This window comes from Felis catus, chromosome D1 (assembly GCF_018350175.1).
Source record: "Felis catus isolate Fca126 chromosome D1, F.catus_Fca126_mat1.0, whole genome shotgun sequence".
Lineage (NCBI taxonomy): Eukaryota > Metazoa > Chordata > Mammalia > Carnivora > Felidae > Felis > Felis catus.
In genome coordinates this window covers 106,614,537-106,634,406 of record NC_058377.1, presented here as the reverse complement: position 1 = coordinate 106,634,406, position 19,870 = coordinate 106,614,537, and the positions used below count along the sequence as shown (strand labels likewise).

Sequence of the window (19,870 nt, the reverse complement as noted above, 5' to 3'; positions counted from 1 at the left end):
AAAGAGTGTATGACCTAATTAACAAATAAGTGATCCTCCTTATGCTCTATTCTGCATGGTCCCTAAGCCTCCCTTCTACTGATCTTACTATCTTGAACAAAGGCCGTCAGAATATTAGTGGAAAGAAATGGATTAGTCTTTGTTACTTTCTCTCTAACATAGAGACAAACACACAATCTTTACAGCCATAAACACTAAGAGCTATCTGGTCCTGTTGAGTAAAACATACATGTCTCGTTCTCAGCAACAGGATACTCTCTCCTTATATTAACTCAAACAATGCTGACAGCCATTGAGAACCAGGACAATGAGGAGAGAAGACCCCAAGCCAGACTTGTGTTCCCGCCCTTTTTTCACCTCACGGACGCCACCTAGTGCATATGTCAGGTGGTGTCTCCCCTACATCCCATAACCAGCTCTCTTTCCTATTCACCTCCATGGTTAGGGTGTCTCCAGCATTCTTCCTTCCGTTCCAGAGTGCAACTTTTCTAAGTGCCTTTAAGGCCTCCTCGGGTTTGTTGGTCATAATCAGCCACCGAGCAGACTCCATGAGCCATCTGATCGAAGAAGACAGACAGGTGCAGTCAATTCTCATGTGCCCATTTTTCACACATTCTTTGGCCTGACATCTCTCTACCCTCCCATCTGATACCTACCTCTTGTTTTGTTGTGCCAGCCAATAGAAAAGCAGCTAATTCTGTAACTAGGAAACTGTAAGGATAACCTCTCCACGCAGCACACTTTCACTAATGGCAACATTGAGTAGGAGTCATATTGCCCCCCCCATCTTGTTCAGGGGGATGTTACCAGGTTTGGCAAATCAAAATAACGTGCCTTGTTAAATCCGAATTTAGATAAACAGCGAATATGAGTAACTCTTGAGTATCACTATGTCCCATGCAATATTTTGGACACACTTACACTGAAAAGTATTTGTTGACCTGAAATTTTACTTTAACGAGATGCCCTGTATTTTATCAGGTTAGTAGATAAAAGCACAGAAATCTCAAATAAACAGGAATTTCATATAAACAATGGATAATTTTTAGCGTAGCTATGCTTCCTGCAGCATTTGGAAGGTTACACACACACACCAATGTATTATCTATCCGAATTTCAAATTTAACGGAGTGTCCTTGATATTATCTGACAACCGTATGTGTTCAGCTTCTTGACCTGTACACTGGACGCTTATTAGGAGAGCATGTGCTCAAGTGTTAACTAAGGATCAAACAGAATTCTTATGTCCTCATTCCATGTATCTTGCATCCAGTATCCTCTAAGACAAAGGGAAGAAGAAAGCTTATACCTTGAGGAAAGAAAAAGGACAAATAATGGTACAGAAGACACCAGCTGAAGGGTATGCCAGTCTCGAATGGCAAAAGCCAGTCCTCCCAGGATCATCTGTCCTACGCAAGCACCACAGACGGTCATTGCTAGTCCCGTGGCTTGGAATTGGGGCACTGTCCATTCTACAACTGAACAACGACAACAACAAACAAACAAGCAGGATTTTGACTTCAAAGTTGGGATCTCAAAGTCAAAGTTAAGTCTTGGAGAATGTCAATATCCGAAGTTTTTACTTACTGAGCATCACAGAGTTTGCCAGGATGGTCATGGTAGAAGAGCCAGCCAAGAAGCGTAGGGTGCAATAAATGAAGAAGGTGGGCGCGAAGGCTGCACAGGTGTCAGTAACGGCAAGCTGGAGGAAACACCACCTGAGAATTAACTTCCTCCCAAACCTGAGGAGTGGGAACAGGTTAGCTACAGGAAGTATAACAACCTGATGGAAAAATTAACAAAAAGAAGGCACGATTTGAAGTTTAGGGGGTGTTTTAATAAGTGAAACTTTGTCCTTGAGACTTGAAAGAATCAACAGATCATCAGCCTTCCTGTTTATAAATAGATCCTTCTTCCCGGAAGCAACCTTCCTGTTTGTAAATAGATCCTGAGTATAACCAAGCTTCTTCCCCAGTCTTAAGCGTCCAACTCTTGGTTTTGGCTCGGGTCACGATCACGTGGTTTGTGAGACCGAGCCCCACATCGGGCTCTGTGCTGACAGCAGGGGGCCTGCCTGGGATTCTCTTTCTCTCTCTCTCTGCCCCTCCCCTGTTCATGCGCTCTTTCCCTCTCTCTCAAAATAAATAAATTTTAAAAAATGGACCGAGTTGTGTCCCCCTCTCCAAAATCATATATTGAAGCTCTAATCCCCAGTGAAATGGTATTTGGAGATGGGCTTTGGGGGAGGTAATCAGGTTTAGATGAGATCATGAGATTAGGGTCCTTAGGATGGGATTAGTGCCCTTATTTTTTTTTTTTTTAATTTTTTTTTTCAACGTTTATTTATTTTTGGGACAGAGAGAGACAGAGCACGAATGGGGGCGGGGCAGAGAGAGAGGGAGACACAGAATCGGAAACAGGCTCCAGGCTCTGAGCCATCAGCCCAGAGTCTGACGCGGGGCTCGTACTCCCGGACCGCGAGATCGTGACCTGGCTGAACTCCCGGACCGCGAGATCGTGACCTGGCTGAAGTCGGACGCTTAACCGACTGCGCCACCCAGGCGCCCCAGGAGACAGCTGTCTTTAAGCCAGGAAGGGAGCTCTCACCAGGAACCAAATCTCTCTGCACCTAAATCTTGGGTTCTCAGTCTCTGAAACTTGAGAAAATAAATTTCTGATGTTTATGCCTCCTAGTCTATGGTATTTTGTTGTGGTAGCCTAAGCTAAGACAGGATCTAAATCTGTACTTGGGACTCCGGGACCATGCAGGTCATGGCTAAATTATGTAAAAGGAACATCGATGGAACAATACATCAAAATTGCTGATGGGTTGCCTAAGAGCCTCTCTCTGCCAAGTCTGGGTCTTGAACATTTTTTCCATAAAATAAGATGGATGGGAGCCACAACCCAGACACAGAACTTAGAGCAAGTTCTCGAAGGAAAGGATTGGGTAAGATGAACATCAAGAAACAGAGAAGGAGAAGGTATTTTTAAAAAGGAAAAAGAACTCCGTGCTTCACAGTTTTCTGGGAGAAAGGGCCTTTTTCTAGACAACTTGGATAAGATGCCTGTGCTGGTTCTGTATGACCAGTAATACTTATAAACAGACAAACAAGGGGATCGGACAAGGGCTCTGAAATCCGTCTACCCTTGCAAAATATTTAAATTATGATGCGTTGTTAAATCTTTTATATTCTGAGTACTTATACCACATGCATTTGTCTCTCCATTTAAAATGGAATAAAATCTATGTAAATAAATGCTATAATTAGTGAAATGATGTCATGACAATCATTGGAAAGTCTGGTCCATCAAAACAAAAAGCAGCCGTATTAAAGAGAATGACAAATACATGATTTCACTCATACGTAGAATTTAAGAAACACAACAGATGAACAAACATAGGAGAAGGGAAGGAAAAATGAGATAAAAACAGAGATGGAGACAAACCATAAGAGACTCTTAAATACAGAGAACAAATTGGGGGTTGCTGGAGGGGAGGACGGTGGGGGGATGGGCTAAATGGGTGATGGGCATTAAAGAGGGCACTTGTTGGGATGCGCACTGGGTGTTATATGTAAGCGATGAATCACTGGGTTCTACTGAAACCAATATGACACTGTATTTTAACTAACTTGAATTTAAATAAATTAATAATAATAAAATAAAATAAAGATTATATCATGTAGGAGCACCTGAATGGCTCAGTCAGTTGGGCGTCCAACTGTTGATTTTGGCTCCTGTCATGATCCCAGGATCGTGGGATCGAGCCCCATGATGGGTTCCTCACTGAGCATGCAGCCTGCTTAAGATTCTCTCTCTTCTTCTGCCCCTCTCCCCTGCTTGGGCTTGCTCTGTCTCTTTAAAATAAAAAAATAATTAAAAAAAATTTTTAAAAAGATAGATCATGTGCATTCTCACAGGGAAAAGTCACATATAAAACTTATTAAATGTAGCGCATTTAAAGTGGCAGGCATTTGGCAATAATCTGGTTGTCCATCACCAAAAAATGGATTAGAGCATCATAATGAATCTCCACTGTGGAGCACCATGCAGCAAACAGAAGAATGAACTAGAAGTATCTGTAGAAATGTGCATGTCCCTCAAAGCCATAGCGGTGTTTGCACAAAAGAAAAAGAGATAATCACACATTTACATAAATATGTGAATTAAAATATGTGTAAACCAAACAATGTCATTTATTTTGTAAAAACCCATATGAATGTAAAGACATAGAGTTAATGCATTATCATGAACCCTATATTGGGAAGAAGGAAATGGGACTGGGGCATAAGGAAAAAATGAAACAGATACATAACACCCATGAAAGGAATTCATGGCTAGACTAATGAGGACACTGTCTCACAAAATGAGCAGTACGATCATTCAGCCATCGATGGTCGATATTCAAAAGAAGAGAAATTTGTGCTGTGTAAAATATAAAGCTATTGTCTCATTAATTATTTTTTGCTTATTTTTTTGAATGAAATTTATTGTCAAATTGGTTTCCATACAACACCTAGTGCTCATCCCAACAGGTGCCCTCCTCAACGCCCATCACTCACTTTCCCCTCCCTCCCACCCCCATCAACCCTCAGTCTATTCTCAGTTTTTAAGAGCCTCTTATGGTTTGCCTCCTTCCCTCTATGTAACTTTTTTCCCCCTACCTCTTCCCCCTGGTCTTCTGTTAAGTTTCTCAGGATCCACATATGAGTGAGAACATATGGTATCTGTTTTTCTCTGTATGGCTTCTTTCACTTAGCATAACTTTCTCCAGTTCCATCCATGTTGCTACAAAAGGCCATATTTCATTCTTTCTCATTGCCAAGTAGTATTCCATTGTGTATATAAACCACAACTTCTTTGTCCATTCACCAGTTGATGGACATTTAGGCTCTTTCCATAATTTGGCTATTGTTGAGTGTGCTGCTATAAACATTGGGGTACAAGTGCCCCTATGCATCAGCACTCCTGTATCCCTTGGGTAAATTCCTAGCAGTGCTATTGCTGGGTCATAGGGTAGGTCTATTTTTAATTTTCTGAGGAACCTCCACACTGTTTTCCAGAGTGGGTGCACCAGTTTGCATTCCCACCAACAGTGCAAGAGGGTTCCCGTTTCTCCACATCCTCTCCAGCATCTTTGGTCTCCTGATTTGTTCATTTTAGCCACTCTGACCGGTGTGAGGTGATATCTCAGTGTGGTTTTGATTTATATTTCCCTGATGAGGAGTAATGTTGAGCATCTTTTCACGTGCCTGTTGGCCATCTGGATGTCTTCTTTAGAGAAGTGTCTATTCATGTTTTCTGCCCATTTCTTCACTGGATTATTTGTTTTTCAGGTGAGGAGTTTGGTGAGTTCTTTATAGATTTTGGATACTAGCTCTTTGTCTGATATGTCATTTGCAAATATCTTTTCCCATTCCATCGGTTGCCTTTTAGTTTTGTGTTTAATTGTGTAATTTGTGTTTAATTTTGTGTTTAATTGTGTAATTTGGCTATATGTTCACCATGACTCCGCCCACCAGCATGCAGAGGAAGATTACTCTTCCCAGTCTTATGTTTTTTTATTTTAAATTGTTATTAATTTTTTTAGAGGGAGAGATAGAGTGCAAGCAGGGGAGAGGGGCAGCAGTAGGAGAGAGAGAGAGAGAGAGAGAGAGAGAGAGAGAGAGAATCTGACGCAGGCTCAATACTCAGCACAGAGCCTCATGTGGGGCTCTATCCCCTGGGATCACGACCTGAGCCAACATCAAGTCAGAAGCTCAACCAACTGAGACACCCAGGCGCCACCCCCCTAGTCTTATATTTGTTACAGTCTTACATCTGCATTCTGGCCAAGAACTGTGGACAAAAGGGACCTAAGCCATTCCCAGGCCTGTCCATATAAGGTCTGCTCGGGTCCTGCTCACTCCTTCTGACAACATGGCTGGAAACAAAAAATGTGCTGATGAAAAAGTCACACAATGGAAGGTGCTGGTTCCTTGAGCCACTGCCTAGAAGATGGGGGCCACATGACTCACACCAAACTATGATAACAGCGAGAATCACGATTTTTTTTTAATTTTTTTTTCAACGTTTTTTATTTATTTTTGGGACAGAGAGAGACAGAGCATGAACGGGGGAGGGGCAGAGACAGAGGGAGACACAGAATCGGAAACAGGCTCCAGGCTCTGAGCCATCAGCCCAGAGCCCGACGCGGGGCTCGAACTCACGGACCGCGAGATCGTGACCTGGCTGAAGTCGGACGCTTAACCGACTGCGCCACCCAGGCGCCCAGAGAATCACGATTTTATTAAAATAACCAATTATAATTCTTGGGTTCTTACTGTAACTAGCTACCTTGGCTAACACAGTAATGTTTTAATAATTGTGTTTGACGAGGGCACCTGGGTGGCTCAGTCGGTTGAGCGTCCGACTTCAGCCCAGGTTATGATCTCACAGTTCGCGGGTTCCAGCCCCACGTTGGTCTCTGTGCTGACAGCTTAGAGCCTGGAGCCTGCTTCGTATTCTGTGTCTCCCTCTCTCTCTGCTCTTCCCCAGCTCATGCTCGCACTCTGTCTCTGTCAAAAATAAATAAACTTAAAAAAAAATTAAAAAAAATAATAATTGTGTTTGATGCAGGTAATTAGAGAAGCTTTGTGTGTGTTTCTTTTTTTGGCTATATGTTCATTCCCTAATTATTTGAAAAAATATTTTATTTGAAAAGAAAATGTGATGTAGATCTGTAAACACAAGTGTAAAAAGAAGTTACAGGGGTGCCTGGGTGGCTCAGTCAGTTAAGCATCCAACTTTTGGCTCAGGTCATGATCTCACAGTTCACAAGTTCGAGCCCTGCGTTGGTTTCAGTGCTGACAGCTCAGAGCCAGAAGCCTGCTTCAGATTCTGTGTCTCACTCTCTCTCTGCCTCTCTCCTGCTCGTGCTCTGTCTCTCTCTCTCTCCCCCTCTCAAAAATAAATAAAAAGATTTTTAAAAATTAAAAAGAGGTTACAAAAATACATACTCACTTTATCAAATTTATTTAAAACATATATTTGTGATGTCTGTAAATATGATAAATTGAACGTTGGCTCCCACTTGAGCAGATTTGTTCTTAGCTTCTTATTTTGAAAATTTTTAAATATGGAAGTTTAAATGAATACTATAATTAACACTGGTATAATTCCCAAACAGATTCACCACTAGATAGCATTTTGCTATATTTGCTTTATTTCTTTGCATGTGTGAACACACACACACACACACCCCACTCACAGACTCTTTTTGTTGAACCATTTCAATGGCAGTTACAGACTCCTAATTTTTTTAGCATGTGTGTATTAAGAATACAAGCGGTTTCAAGAGGCGCCTGGGTGGCTCAGTCAGTTAAGCATCCGACTTCAGCTTAGGTCATGATCTCATGGTTCATGAGTTCAAGCCCTGCGTTGGGCTCTGTGCTGACAGCTCAGAGCCTGGAGCCTGCTACAGATTCTGTATCTCCCTTGCTCTCTGCCCCTCCCCTGCTCGCACTCTGTCTCTCTCTCTCTCTCTCTCTCTCTCAAAAATAAATAAACAATAAAAAAAAAAGAATACAAGCAGTTTCTTATATCATTACAACTCTGACATCACACCTAAAGAAAACTAACAATAATTCCACCGCCAGCTATCAGACAATATTCAAGTTGCCCAAAAGGTCCTCCAAATGATTTTCCGTTGTTATTTTTCTTTTTTTCCGTCTTTGCTCCAGTATTTACACATTGTATATGATTGTTATGTTTTTGTGAATCTTTTAAAATCTAGAATGATCACTCCACTCACTTTTCTCGGGACACTACCTTTTTGAAGAGTTTAGGTCGGTTGTCTTGTAGAATGGGAATTATGAACGATTTAAGGTTTTTTAATTAAAAAAAAATTTTAAATGTCTATTCTTGAGAAAGAGGGAGACAGAGCACAAGCAGGGGTGGTCAGAGACAGGGAGACACAGAATCTGAAGCAGGCTCCAGGCTCTGAGCTTCAGCACAGAACCCCATGCAGGGCTCGAACTCTCGAAGTCTCCAACTGTAAGACCATGACCTGAGCGGAAGTCGGATGCTTAACTGATTGAGCCACCCAGGCGCCCCTTTTTCTAAATTGTTTTAATGTTTATTCATTTTTGAGAGACAGAGAGAGAGCATGAGGGGAGAAGGGGCAGAGAGAGAGGGAGACACAGAACTTGAAGCAGGCTCCAGGCTCCAGGCTCTGAGCTGTCAGCACAGCGCCAGACTCAGGGCTCAAACCCACGAACCGTGAGATCATAATCTGAGCCAAAGTCAGACACCTAACCAACTGAGCCACTCAGGTGCCCCTAAAAAAAAAATATATATATATACATATATATTTATATGTTTTATATATATTTATGTTTATATATATTTATATAAAAATATATATATTTATATATAAGTATATATAAATATATATATTTGTATATAAGTACATATATAAATATATATATTTATATATAAGTACATATATAAATATATATATTTATATAAGTACATATATAAATATATATATTTATATATAAGTACATATATAAATATATATATTTATATATAAGTACATATATAAATATATATATTTATATATAAGTACATATATATAAAGTACTTATATATAAATATATATATTTATATATACTTATATATAAGTATATATATAAATATATATATACATATACATATATAAATATACATATATAAATATATACATATATATACATATATAAATATATATATTTATATATAAGTACATATATATATAAGTACTTATATATAAATATATATATTTATATATACTTATATATAAATATATATATTTATATATAAGTATATATAAATATATATATTTATATATAAGTATATATATTTATATATATATTTTATTTTATATATATTTTTTATTTTATATATATATATAAATATATATATTTATATATATTTATATATATTTTATTATATATATATATTTTATTTATTTAAATATATATATATTTATATATATAAATATATATATATTTTATCTACGTTCTAATTTTTTACCATGAGCACGTGTTTTTTGGTCTGAAAATAACAAAAGTTTAAAAAAAAGTAAAGTACGTGTTTGCATCTTATTTGCTGGCGGCTCGGAGAGTCCGTTCAACGTGAGGTGAGAATAGGGAAGGGATATTGTTGCTGATGGTCAGTAAAGAACAAGTAGACAGTTTCAACTCTATCAATTTCTCCTCTTCAGCCCAACTTCTTAATGTTCCTGTGACCCAGAAAGAAGGTAGGCAGAAAATAACCTCATGACATTCTGTATATTCTCAAAGTCGGTATGATGGATCAAGGGGTTACAATAAAGTCTTTCTTCACCATCAAAGTGCTTGAATGTGCCAGCAATGATCACTTTTCTCTAAACCCTGAGAGGCAGGGGTCCTGCTCCCATCTCTTGCAGTCTGGAATAAGTAAGTAGGGTGAACATAAAATTTTCAGCTTCAGTGGGCTACTTTTGAAACCAAGAAGGAGTGTTATTACTCATTAAGCTGAGAATGTACCAGCAAATGGGATGATGGGTCTCTAAAAAATAAATAAATAATAGAAAATGGGCGATGACATTGGATATTTCAAGGGAAGGGGTTCTAGGAACCAATGCTGAGTAAATCTATCTAAGCTCAGACAAGTGTTACCTGAGCACAAGGAGACTATGATCACGTTGCTAAGGTAGTTATCTGGATTTCAATAGCCCATGTCTATAGCCTTGGCTACCCTCACCAGGGGTTTAGACCGTTGGCTTCTCCTGGGGTACACCAACAATGTACTTCTGAATTGGAACTAAGGAGAGAAGTTCAAGTTGTGTGAGAAGTTCAAACCAGTAAGTTTTCACTTGCTTTCCATCTGAACATGTAAAATATCTATTCAACACAGGAAAGGAGGAAGATCCCCAGACAAAAATATGAAACTGATCATTTTAAGTTGTAGATGAATGTAGTATTCTAATGGGTAGGAGGGATATTCACATCATAATGGATGCTGGCCTTGACACTGAAGCAGCCATTTAGAATCTCCTTGCTTGGCCGTATATTGTTCCCCCTGTCCCCCTTTAATGGGAGGGTCATGGGAAGATGGCTACTTGGGTATTTATTGAGTACAGCCTTGGCTAAGGGTTATATTTGGGACAGATTGCTTTCAAGCAGGTGCATATTCTTAGTATCGTTTTGCTCTACCTGGTATCTCCTGCTGAGTGACTAATAGGCACTGCCAATACATTATGCCCACAACAGAAATCTTGACTTTCTCCTCCCATGGGCTGCTTTCTCTGTTTTCCTTCATATCACTAAACAGTGTCAGCATTTATCCATTTTCTCAGGCTGAAGATATAGATACCATTTTTTGACCTTCTATTTGCCACACCAAAGCCTCCTCCTTAAGAATCCAAAACCATCAGGAAACTCTGTTGCCTTTACCTACAAAATACGTTCCAAATACAGCTACTTGTTACCATTTCCAAGACACCTTCTTAATCAATTAATTAATTAATTTTTTAAATTATTGCTACCAAAGAAGGCCTTTCTTCTTCTTCTTCTTTTTTAAACATGTATTTATTTTTTGAGACAGAGTAATCCAGGGAGGGACATAGAGAGAGTCACAAAATCCAAAGCAGGCTCCAGGCCCTGAGCTGTCAGCACAGATCCCGCCAGGGGGCTCGAACTCACGAACTGCGAGATCATGACCTGAGCCGAAGTCGGACACTTAACCCACCAATGCAGCCAGGCGCCCCTACACCTTCCTAATTTAAATGCCCACCATCTTTCCTAAGGATTATTTTGAGAGCCTCTTAAACCGTTTCCCTACCACCACTCCGGCTCTCCCAGTGAATTATCAAAGGAGCATCAAGCATCAAGAATAAGATTTAAAAGGGGCACCTGGGTGGCTCAGTCGGTTAAGTGTCCAGCTTCAGCTCAGGTCATGATCTCGCCGTTTGTGGTTTCGAGCCCTGCATCGGGCTCTGTGCTGACAGCTTGGAGCCTGGAGCCTGCTTCAGATCCTGTGTGTCTCTCTCTCTCTCTGCCCCTCCCCTGCTCACGCTCAGTCCCTCTCTGTCTCTCAATAATAAATAAGCGTCAAAAAAAAAAAAAAAAAAAAGGAAAAGAATAAGATTTAAAAGATCCTGTCATAATAATCCTCTTAAAAGCCTCTGATGGATACATTTCAGGTTCCAGGAATAAAAGCCTTAAATTCTACTGCTTGCCTTCCACTCCCCCAGAAAAGACACATGAACAGAACACAAAAAGGAACTACCTGAGCTTACTAGAGAGTGAACAGAAGCAGGTGGACTGTGGGGAGGAGTGTTTGCTCTCTCCAAGGAGGGCAGATGGAGAACGATACAGGGAGGGTCCTATTTCCATGGCTATTAGACTGGAGTAAGGTGCAATCCACACAGTAAGCAAAGTGAACGCCATGCATCTTGTGGTCTGGGGAACAAGGCCGCCGATGGTGGGGTACTAGAAACAATGAAGAGAGTGAGAGTTCCAGCAAGGGAAAGTGGCAAAGAGGGAATCCTTAAATCATGTCTACCACGCATCCCCTAAATAGCCACTAAAGCATGCATGTAAAGAATAAGCTCAAAGAAGGTCAACTCTAGACAAATTTCTGAACTGAGGTTGGAGCTGTTGTGTAAGAAACAGTCTTGAGTTCAAAATCTGAGGCTTGAAAGTTATTTGCTGAAATAAAGGAATCAGGGGCACCTGGGTGGCTCAGTCGGTTAAGCTTCCGACTTCGGCTCAGGTCACACTCTCATGGTTCATGATTTTGAGCCCCACGTCGGGCTCTGTGCTGACCGCTCAGAGCCTAGAGCCTGCTTTGGATTCTGTGTCTCCCTCTCTCTCTGCCTCTCTCCCCGCCCCGCCCATACTCTGTCTCTGTCTCAAAAATAAACACTAAAAAAAAATTAAAATTAATAAATAAATGGAATCAGTGTTACTGGTGAGTAACAATGGCAAATAGAATCTTCAAGCTTAATATTATCATATTTAAGATATAATTCATAGTATCCTGGCATGGGAAGAACCAAGAAAATGGAAATCCATTCCCAATAGAGTGGAAATCTGGCGGACCTTCTGCTAAGAGGAGACAAAGTTTGGAACTAACCCACAAGGATTTTAAAGTGGTGACATAACTATCCTCTAAGACAGAAATAAAATATGATTTTAACATATGAAAATCACAGCTCAGAAATCAGCATTCTCAGAGAGACGGCAACAGATAAGCCAAAAATAATTGAAATTCGAGAGCTGAAAAAGTAGCTTCTGATATAAAAATTCACTAGATGGGCTTAACGATTATATTGACACAAGAGAGACTCTTTGAAGACAGATCAGTAGAGGCTGTAGAAGGTCAAGGGCAGAGAGAAATGATTTAAGAAGGCGAACAAAAAGCCTCAGAGTGCTATTACAGCAGGAAGCAGCAAATAGTTCCTGTAGAGAGCCAGATAACTATTATTTTAGGCTTTATGAACCACATGTTCCTATTTTTTCTTTGTTCTATTAAACTACTTTGTGTGTGTGTGTGTGTTTTAAAATAGACTCTATTTTTTAGACCAGTCTTAAGTTGACTGCAACACTGAGCAGAAAGTACAGAGATTTCCCATACGTCCTGCCCCCACTCATGCACAATGTCCCCACCTATCAATATCCTGCACCAAGTGAAACAGTTGATACAATTGAACCTACAACGATACATCATTATCCCCCAAAGTCCCCCATTTACATTGGAGTCCACTCTTCGTGTTGTACATTCTATGGTTTTTGACACATGTGTATTGACAGGTACCCACCATTACAGCATCCTGCAGAGTAGTTTCACTGCCCTAAAGCCTCTGTGATGTGCTTATTAATTTCTCTCTCTCTCCTTCCAACCCCTCATCTTTTTACTATCCATGTTTTTTTCACTTTTAGCACTGAATAATATTCCATTGTCTGGATGTACAACAGCGTATATGCATTCACCTACTGAAAGAAACGTTGGTTGCTTCCAAGGTTTGGAAATTACAGAGAAAGCTTCTATAACCATAGGTAGACTTTTGTGTGGACATAAGTTTTCAATTCCTTTGGGTAAATACCAAGGAGCACGACTGCTGAATTGTGTGACAAGAGTATGCTTAATTTTTTTCCCTTCCCTTATGAGAGCGAGAGCAAGAGCGAGAGCGAGAGAGAGAGAGAGAGAGAGAATATCTCAAGCAGGCTCCATGCTTAGCCCAGAGCCCAACGTGGGGCTCGATCCCAAGACTGTGAGATCATGACCTGAGCCCAAATCAAGAGTTGAATGCTCGGGGCGCCTGGGTGGCTCAGTCAGTTAAGGATCTGACTTCGAGTCAGGTCATGATCTCACAGTCAGTGAGTTCGAGTCCCGCATTGGGCTTTGTGCTGACAGCTCAGAGCATGGAGCCTGCTTCAGATTCTGTGTCTCCCTCTCTCTCTCTCTGCTCCTCCCCCAATCATGCTCTGTCTGTCTCTCTCTGCCTCTCAAAGATGAATAAATGTTTAAAAAAATTGAAAAAATAAAATAAAATGCATTTAAAAAACAAGAGTTGGATGCTCAACCGACTAAGCCACCCAGGTGCCCCTGGCTTACATTTTTTAAATATCATGATGTCAAGCATCTTTTCATGTGTTTATGTACCATTTGTACATCTTTCTTAAAGAAATGTATATTCAAGTCCTTTATTCATTGAAAAAAAAAATTTTATCTTTTTGTTGTTGAGTTGTGGGAGTTCTTCATGTATTCTGAATGTTAAACCCATTCCATTGGTCTATTTGCCTATTTTTGTGGCTTATATATAATTGACAAATATTTTCTCCCATTACATAGGTTATCATTTCACTTTCTTGATAATGTGCTTTGATGTACATACGTTTTTAATTTTTAACAAAAATTTTAATGTTTATTTTTGAGAGAAAGAGAAAGAGAGAGCGCAAGGAGGGGCGGGGCAGAGAGAGAGAGAGGGAGACACAGAATATGAAGCAGGCACGAGGTTCCGAGATGTCAGCAGAGAGCCTGATGCAGGGCTCGAACCCACGAACCGGAGATCATGACCTGAGCCGAAGTCACACGCTTAGCCGACTGAGCCACCCAGGCGCCCCCAGAAAGTTTTTCATTCTTGATGAAGTCTGATCTATCTGTCTAGTTTTTGGCCACTCAGGCTTTTGGTGACATACCAAAGAATCCATTGCCAAACCCAAAGTCATGTAGATTTACCCTAATGTCTTCTTTTAAGAGTTTTATGGTTTTAGCTCTTATCTTTAAGTCACTAATCCATTTTGTGTTAACATTTGTGATGGCTTTAGGTAAGGATCACACTTTATTATTTTGCATGTGGGTATCCAGTCATCACAGCCCCCTTTGTTGAAGGGGCTATATTTCACCAACTGCATGATCTTGGCACCCTTTTCAAAAACTGAATCAGCCACAGATATGTGGTTTTATTTTTATTCCTGCACGTGGGTGGCTCTGTGTTACAGAACTGTTAGACATGGGCCCGCTGACTCTGAACACTTTTATAAGCTACATTTACTGTCATACATTCAGAGTTCCCAGTTTTGAGCTGCCCTAACAGATAACATTATGCTGGTAGGTGGTAAAGGGAAACTTAATCCCCCATAATCCTCAGAGGAGAGGCGCTCAGTGCTGGCAATGGTTGGCTGTGTAATTCAGGAGATGTACCGTCAGGCATAGGATACACCCACGCAAATGGTAATGGCAGTTGTCATTACATTAATTACATGGTTGATTTTTTTAATGTTGATTTATTTTTGAGAGAGAGAAAGAGAGAGAGAGAGAATGAGTAGGAGGGGCAGAGAGAGAGGGAGACACAGAATCCGGAGCAGGCTCCAGGCTCCGAGCTGTCAACACAGAGCCCGATGTGGGGCTCGAACTCATGAACCATGAGATCACAACCTGAGCCAAAGTCAGACATGGTTGAAAACTTACCTTTAAAGTGCTTTATTTTTGGCAACAAAAATATCAATCGAGGTTACTGGAAAAGGTTTTTTCTATACACCATCAAAACACATTGCTGTGGACACCCCAAGTTTAATGGGAATGCCTGCCCATCACACTTGGGAAACAGGGACATGATGACCATAAGCGCTCAGTTCACAGGGTCCAGGAGGGACTGAATATGGCCTCCCAGGCCAAAATCTGCAACACTGTGTTACATATGTGTGCCTTCAGACAGGCTGGATCTTTTGTCATGAAGCATCTTCCTCTGTTCCCACGGCTAACTTTTTCTCACCTTCCTAAACCACATGTTGTGTCACCTCCTTCCTAAACCCTGTCCTAAAATGTCCCCATGTCTGCTGGAGCTGCTGTTTCTGTGTCCTGTACACTGAGCTCACAGCTGACAAAATAGCATTTGCTATACTGACTGTGATTCCCCATGTATTTCTAGACCCCTCAGGACTAAGGAAACCCCAGGACAGTGTAAGTAACAACAAGTGTTGCTTAATGGAAGAATGGTATGTTCGTTCATGAAAATACCCCCGAGAAAATATCCCAGTGATCCAGAGACACTCACCTGTCTGATAAATGGCCAAATATGATGTTTCCCACCAACATGCCAGCCATGAATAAGAATTTGGTCACTGATTTCAGTGACTGAGATTCACACACCAGGTCCCACTGGAAGAGAAGGAAACCAGCAAAGGAGCGCTCGATAGCAGCCTATAACCCCTCATGGAAACCTGATTGAAACAGCTAAGATATAGGGCGCCTGGGTGGCTCAGTCGGTTGAGCGTCTAACTTTGGCTCAGGTCACGATCTCACGGTTTGTGAGTTCGAGCCCCACATCGGGCTCTGTGCTGACAGCTCAGGGCCTGGAGCCTGCTTCAGATTCTGTGTCTCCCTCTCTCTGCTCCTCCCCTGCTCACACTCTGTCTCTCTCTCAAAAATAAATAAAGATTAAAAAAAATTTTTTTTTAAAGAAACAACTGAGATGATTTACAAGCTTCTGTATATCAGCCCCCCTTCTTCCAATTTCCATTTGTTTTTTGCATTAGCTGACCGTTATCATTCAGGTATCAGCTTAAATACAACTTCCTGTAGGAAGACTCATCTAAACCTGTTGGCTATATTCATGCCTTGTTTTATTTCATATGAAGCGGTTCTCAGCCTGGGCCACAGAATGCAATCCTTTGAAGAGCTTTAAACATTTACTGATGGCAGAGTTTCACTACCAATCTCCTAAGGCTGGCCGGAGACACAGTCAGTGCTTTGGGAAGTTTTGATCAATATCCCCAGATGTGTCTCATTTGCAAACAACACCTTTAATACATTACACAAACTATGCGTTTAACCTTTGGTCTTCCTAAGAATAAAAGCCATAGAATCTCAAAGCCACGTCTACTTTTTAGCTCGTGAGACTCATAAAATATGCAGATTGGTGGTATCTAAGAAAGACGTACGACTATTTGCTGAAATAATAAAGAACGAGCACCCAAACAGTGATTCAAGAACTTGGAGCATGTTCGTTATTTGTGCTATTACCTCTAAACACCCGGACCTAGTACTCGCAAGAGGCAAATGGGGCCTCTTACCTCTGTCACGATGGTGGAGAGAAAGGAGCTCTGGTCATACACCCAGCCGTCCACACAGGGTTCCGTGTCCAGCTCATTTGTGTTAGGGAAGGTCCCATTCAGGTGAAGGAGCCCCCATTGCAGGTGGAGGAAGCGATGACACTTGTCTGGCCTCAGGTTTGAGTCCAGTGGAATGGAGATTCTCAGGAGGGCGTCTTGGTTGAGGATCCCAGTGCTGTTAGCAGAGACCGTGTCATTGTCGAGGATGTGGACCCAGCAGCGGTGACCAGGGACGATTGCAGTGAAGCTCTCCAATAAAATGTGAGGGTACGCTATGAGGCTGAGGATGCTGTAGAAAACCATCTGAAGGATGTGGAATCTCCCCCAGCCTCCAACTTGATCCAGGAGGTCCTGAAAGGCCATCGTGGCCGAACAAGCGATCTCCAACGTGAGCAAAATGACTTTATTACGCAAAGTTCAAAGGGAGAAAGTTCTCCATTCAGTAGTCACAGTAAGCGTGTGTTGATCCTGATCCCACTTTTTCCTCGATGGGCCCCGCCTCACCTCCACAACTGGGCCCCAGAAGCTGTTTCTCCAGGCTCTTTGAGGGGAGCAGGTGGGTAACCGCTGTCTTTAAAGTCACCAAGCGGTATTTTGCTGAGATACTTCCAACAGCTGACAGCCAACACTGTTTAAAGGTGTACTTTGCGAAAATTCTTTTCGTCAGCAGTGTCCCGAAGTGGCATTGAACTTCGATCCCCACGTCTGTAAATAAAATAAACCTACTGCGTGGGTTGCAATGCCTGTCAGGACGTGTCGCTTGTGAGACCTCACAGCGAACGGCTTGGGATTGTCCTGTGAAAAGTACTGAAGGTCAGCGCGCGGCTTGTGTGGTCCTGAATTTTGATTAAAAGAGAGTTAATGAAAGTCACTGTGAGTTAAACTCAAGCAAGTGCAATGTGGTGCAATCCTTCCATTTTGGAAAGTAACATTCTGCTTCACTTCAGATGCAACCATGGGTTCACAGGGAAAAGAAATTACTTGAAATGCGGGCAGGGTGGGTAGCGATGGAGGGCGGGGGCTAAGTCAGTGGTAAGTTCAGAAAGGCATTTGCTTTTACGGGCTTCTAGATTCCTTCGGGTAATGTTTGTGAAGACCTGTTCTGTGCTAGGAAGACAGCAGGGGGTAAGACAAGGTCTTTAAGGGTCTCCTGCTGTGGTGGGTGAGGGAGGGGCACATAAATACACTCTGCTATTATGTTATATTATATATTTTTTAAGTGTTTATTCATTTTTGAGAGAGAGAGACAGACGGAGACAGAGCACAAGTGGGGGAGGGGCAGAGAGAGGAAGACACAGAATCCGAAGCAGGCTCCAGGCTCTGAGCCGTCAGCACAGAGCCCAACGTGGGGCTCGAACTCACGAACCGCGAGATCATGACCTGAGCCGAAGTCGGACACTTAACCGATTGAGCCACCCAGGCGCCCCCACCTGCTATTATAAAACACATACATAGCAAAAGCACAATATGCCAGAGAGGAATTGAAGAGAAAACATGGGGACCTTCATGCTTCTTGGTATTTACCCAAATGAGTTGAAAACTTATGTGCACACAGATGTTCATAGCAGTTTCTTCATCATTGCCCAAATATCCGTCAGTGGGTGCATGGATAAATAAAGAGTCCGTTGTCTGGATGGACCATTACCTTAAAAAAGAAGAAAAGAGAAAAGAAAAAAAAAACAAGCTATCAAGAGAGGACAGACATGGTTGAGCCATAAATGTAAATTATTACATAAAAGAAGCCAGTCTGAAAAGGCTACATTCTGCACATCAAAGGTGTTATGCTGTCTTGGAGAATTCAGTAGTGTTTTTTTCTTCCTGCCCTTTGGGCGTCATAATCTCTATGGCCCTATCTTCACGTTCGAGAATTCTTTTTTGCTGCCATTTCAAATCAACTGTGGGGACACTTGGGTGGATTTAGCGCATCAGCAACTGTACTTTCCAAGTCACAAATTCTCTTTGTTGATATCTTCTATTTGACAAGCCATCGTTCTCGTCCTCTCGTTCGCAAATAAGAACGTAACACCTTTTTAATACGTAAAAACGTAACGCTTTAAAATATGTAGGGTGTAAAAATGTAAATATGTTTTTGAACGTATCTAATAGCTGCTTTGAAGTATTTTTCTGCTAAGTCTAGTATCTGGGAAAACTTTGAAACTGTAATGATCACCTAGTCTTAGAACATTTTCATCACCCCCAAAAAGAAACCATTCCATTAACTATTAACGTGCAATCCCGATGACCTCCATCCAAACTCTGGCAACCAACGATACAATTTCGGCCTGGATGCATTTGCCTCATCTTGAAAGAAATCAGTCCCCTTAGGGCCTTCCCACTGATTTTTGATCCGTCCTTAATTTGGGAAGATGCTCAGGCATTGTTAGTCTCAATTTTCCTTTCGCCCTCTGGCATTCCCAATTGCAGGGATATCACACTGCTTGCCGCTGTCTCACGGTTAAAATTCTATTTTTTGTTTTGCATTTAAGTTTGGAAGGTTTCTGTTAACCGGCCTTCCAGCTTATGGATTCTTCACTTGGCCGTGTCCAGGCTGCTGTCGAGCCCGTCAAAGGCATTCATCATTGCCATTACAGAGTTTCTGCTTCCCAGCATTTCCATGCATTCCTTCTTGGCGTTTCCAACTGTCTGCCTTATATTATCTGTCTGTTCTAGCGTATAGCCCGCTTTTTCCATTAGAGCCCTTAGGATATTAATCTCATTTCTTTATTTCTTTTTCTTTGTGGTGGGTAAGAGTCCCTGCGCTGTGGTCTTCAGATGAGTTTCATTTTTTTGTTTTTGGTTTTTTTTTTGTTTGTTTTTTTTTTCTCTCCGGATATATGAGATAGAAAGGCTAGAGGGTCTGAAGTTGTCTGCCTTTCTCCAGGCCAGATAAGGCTTTGGTGACATCGTTTCTCTTAAGGACCCTCCTTCCTTACAGAAAGTAGAGCCAAGAACAGTTCCCCGGGATCTGGGTATATTTCAAAATGTTTACTTTGTTTCTCATCCTCTTGGAAGGAAAAGGCATTTTATTCTTTTTTTTTTTTTTCTCTCTGCATAGGGAGAACTTGGTGGGGGCTCCATGAATGTGTGGGAGCCCCACAGCCTCAGAGCTTTTAAATCCCAAACTGGTCTACTGCTGAGACTTTGACAAAATTCTTTAATTAAGGTGTAAGTCTTGCTGCCAGCTCCAGCAGGGCGCCTCTGCTCCCGGGAAGCTGTGATTCTATGTAGCTTTCTGTCTCTTCAGT

The 19,870-nt window shown here is 41.4% G+C and overlaps 1 protein-coding gene across 3 annotated transcripts in view; it reads right to left on the bottom strand.

Moving 5' to 3' along the window:
• LOC101094449 (solute carrier family 22 member 9) overlaps positions 1-17,416 on the bottom strand; it is a 35,326-nt gene extending 17,910 nt beyond the window's left edge. Inside the window, exons 1-5 of one of the 3 annotated variants that reach the window (XM_019812568.3) lie at positions 16,587-17,414; positions 15,569-15,672; positions 1,588-1,742; positions 1,310-1,478; positions 434-557 (exon numbers count right to left, since the gene is read on the bottom strand). In XM_019812568.3, coding sequence (XP_019668127.2) covers positions 434-557; positions 1,310-1,478; positions 1,588-1,742; positions 15,569-15,672; positions 16,587-16,988 — 954 coding nt within the window. In that variant the 5' untranslated portion in view covers positions 16,989-17,414. Of the gene's footprint in view, positions 1-433; positions 558-1,309; positions 1,479-1,587; positions 1,743-15,568; positions 15,673-16,586 lie in introns of all 3 variants that reach the window. The other 2 variants (XM_003993538.4, XM_045039468.1) reach the window with 2 other exon arrangements.
• Positions 17,417-19,870: the final 2,454 nt, after the last annotated feature.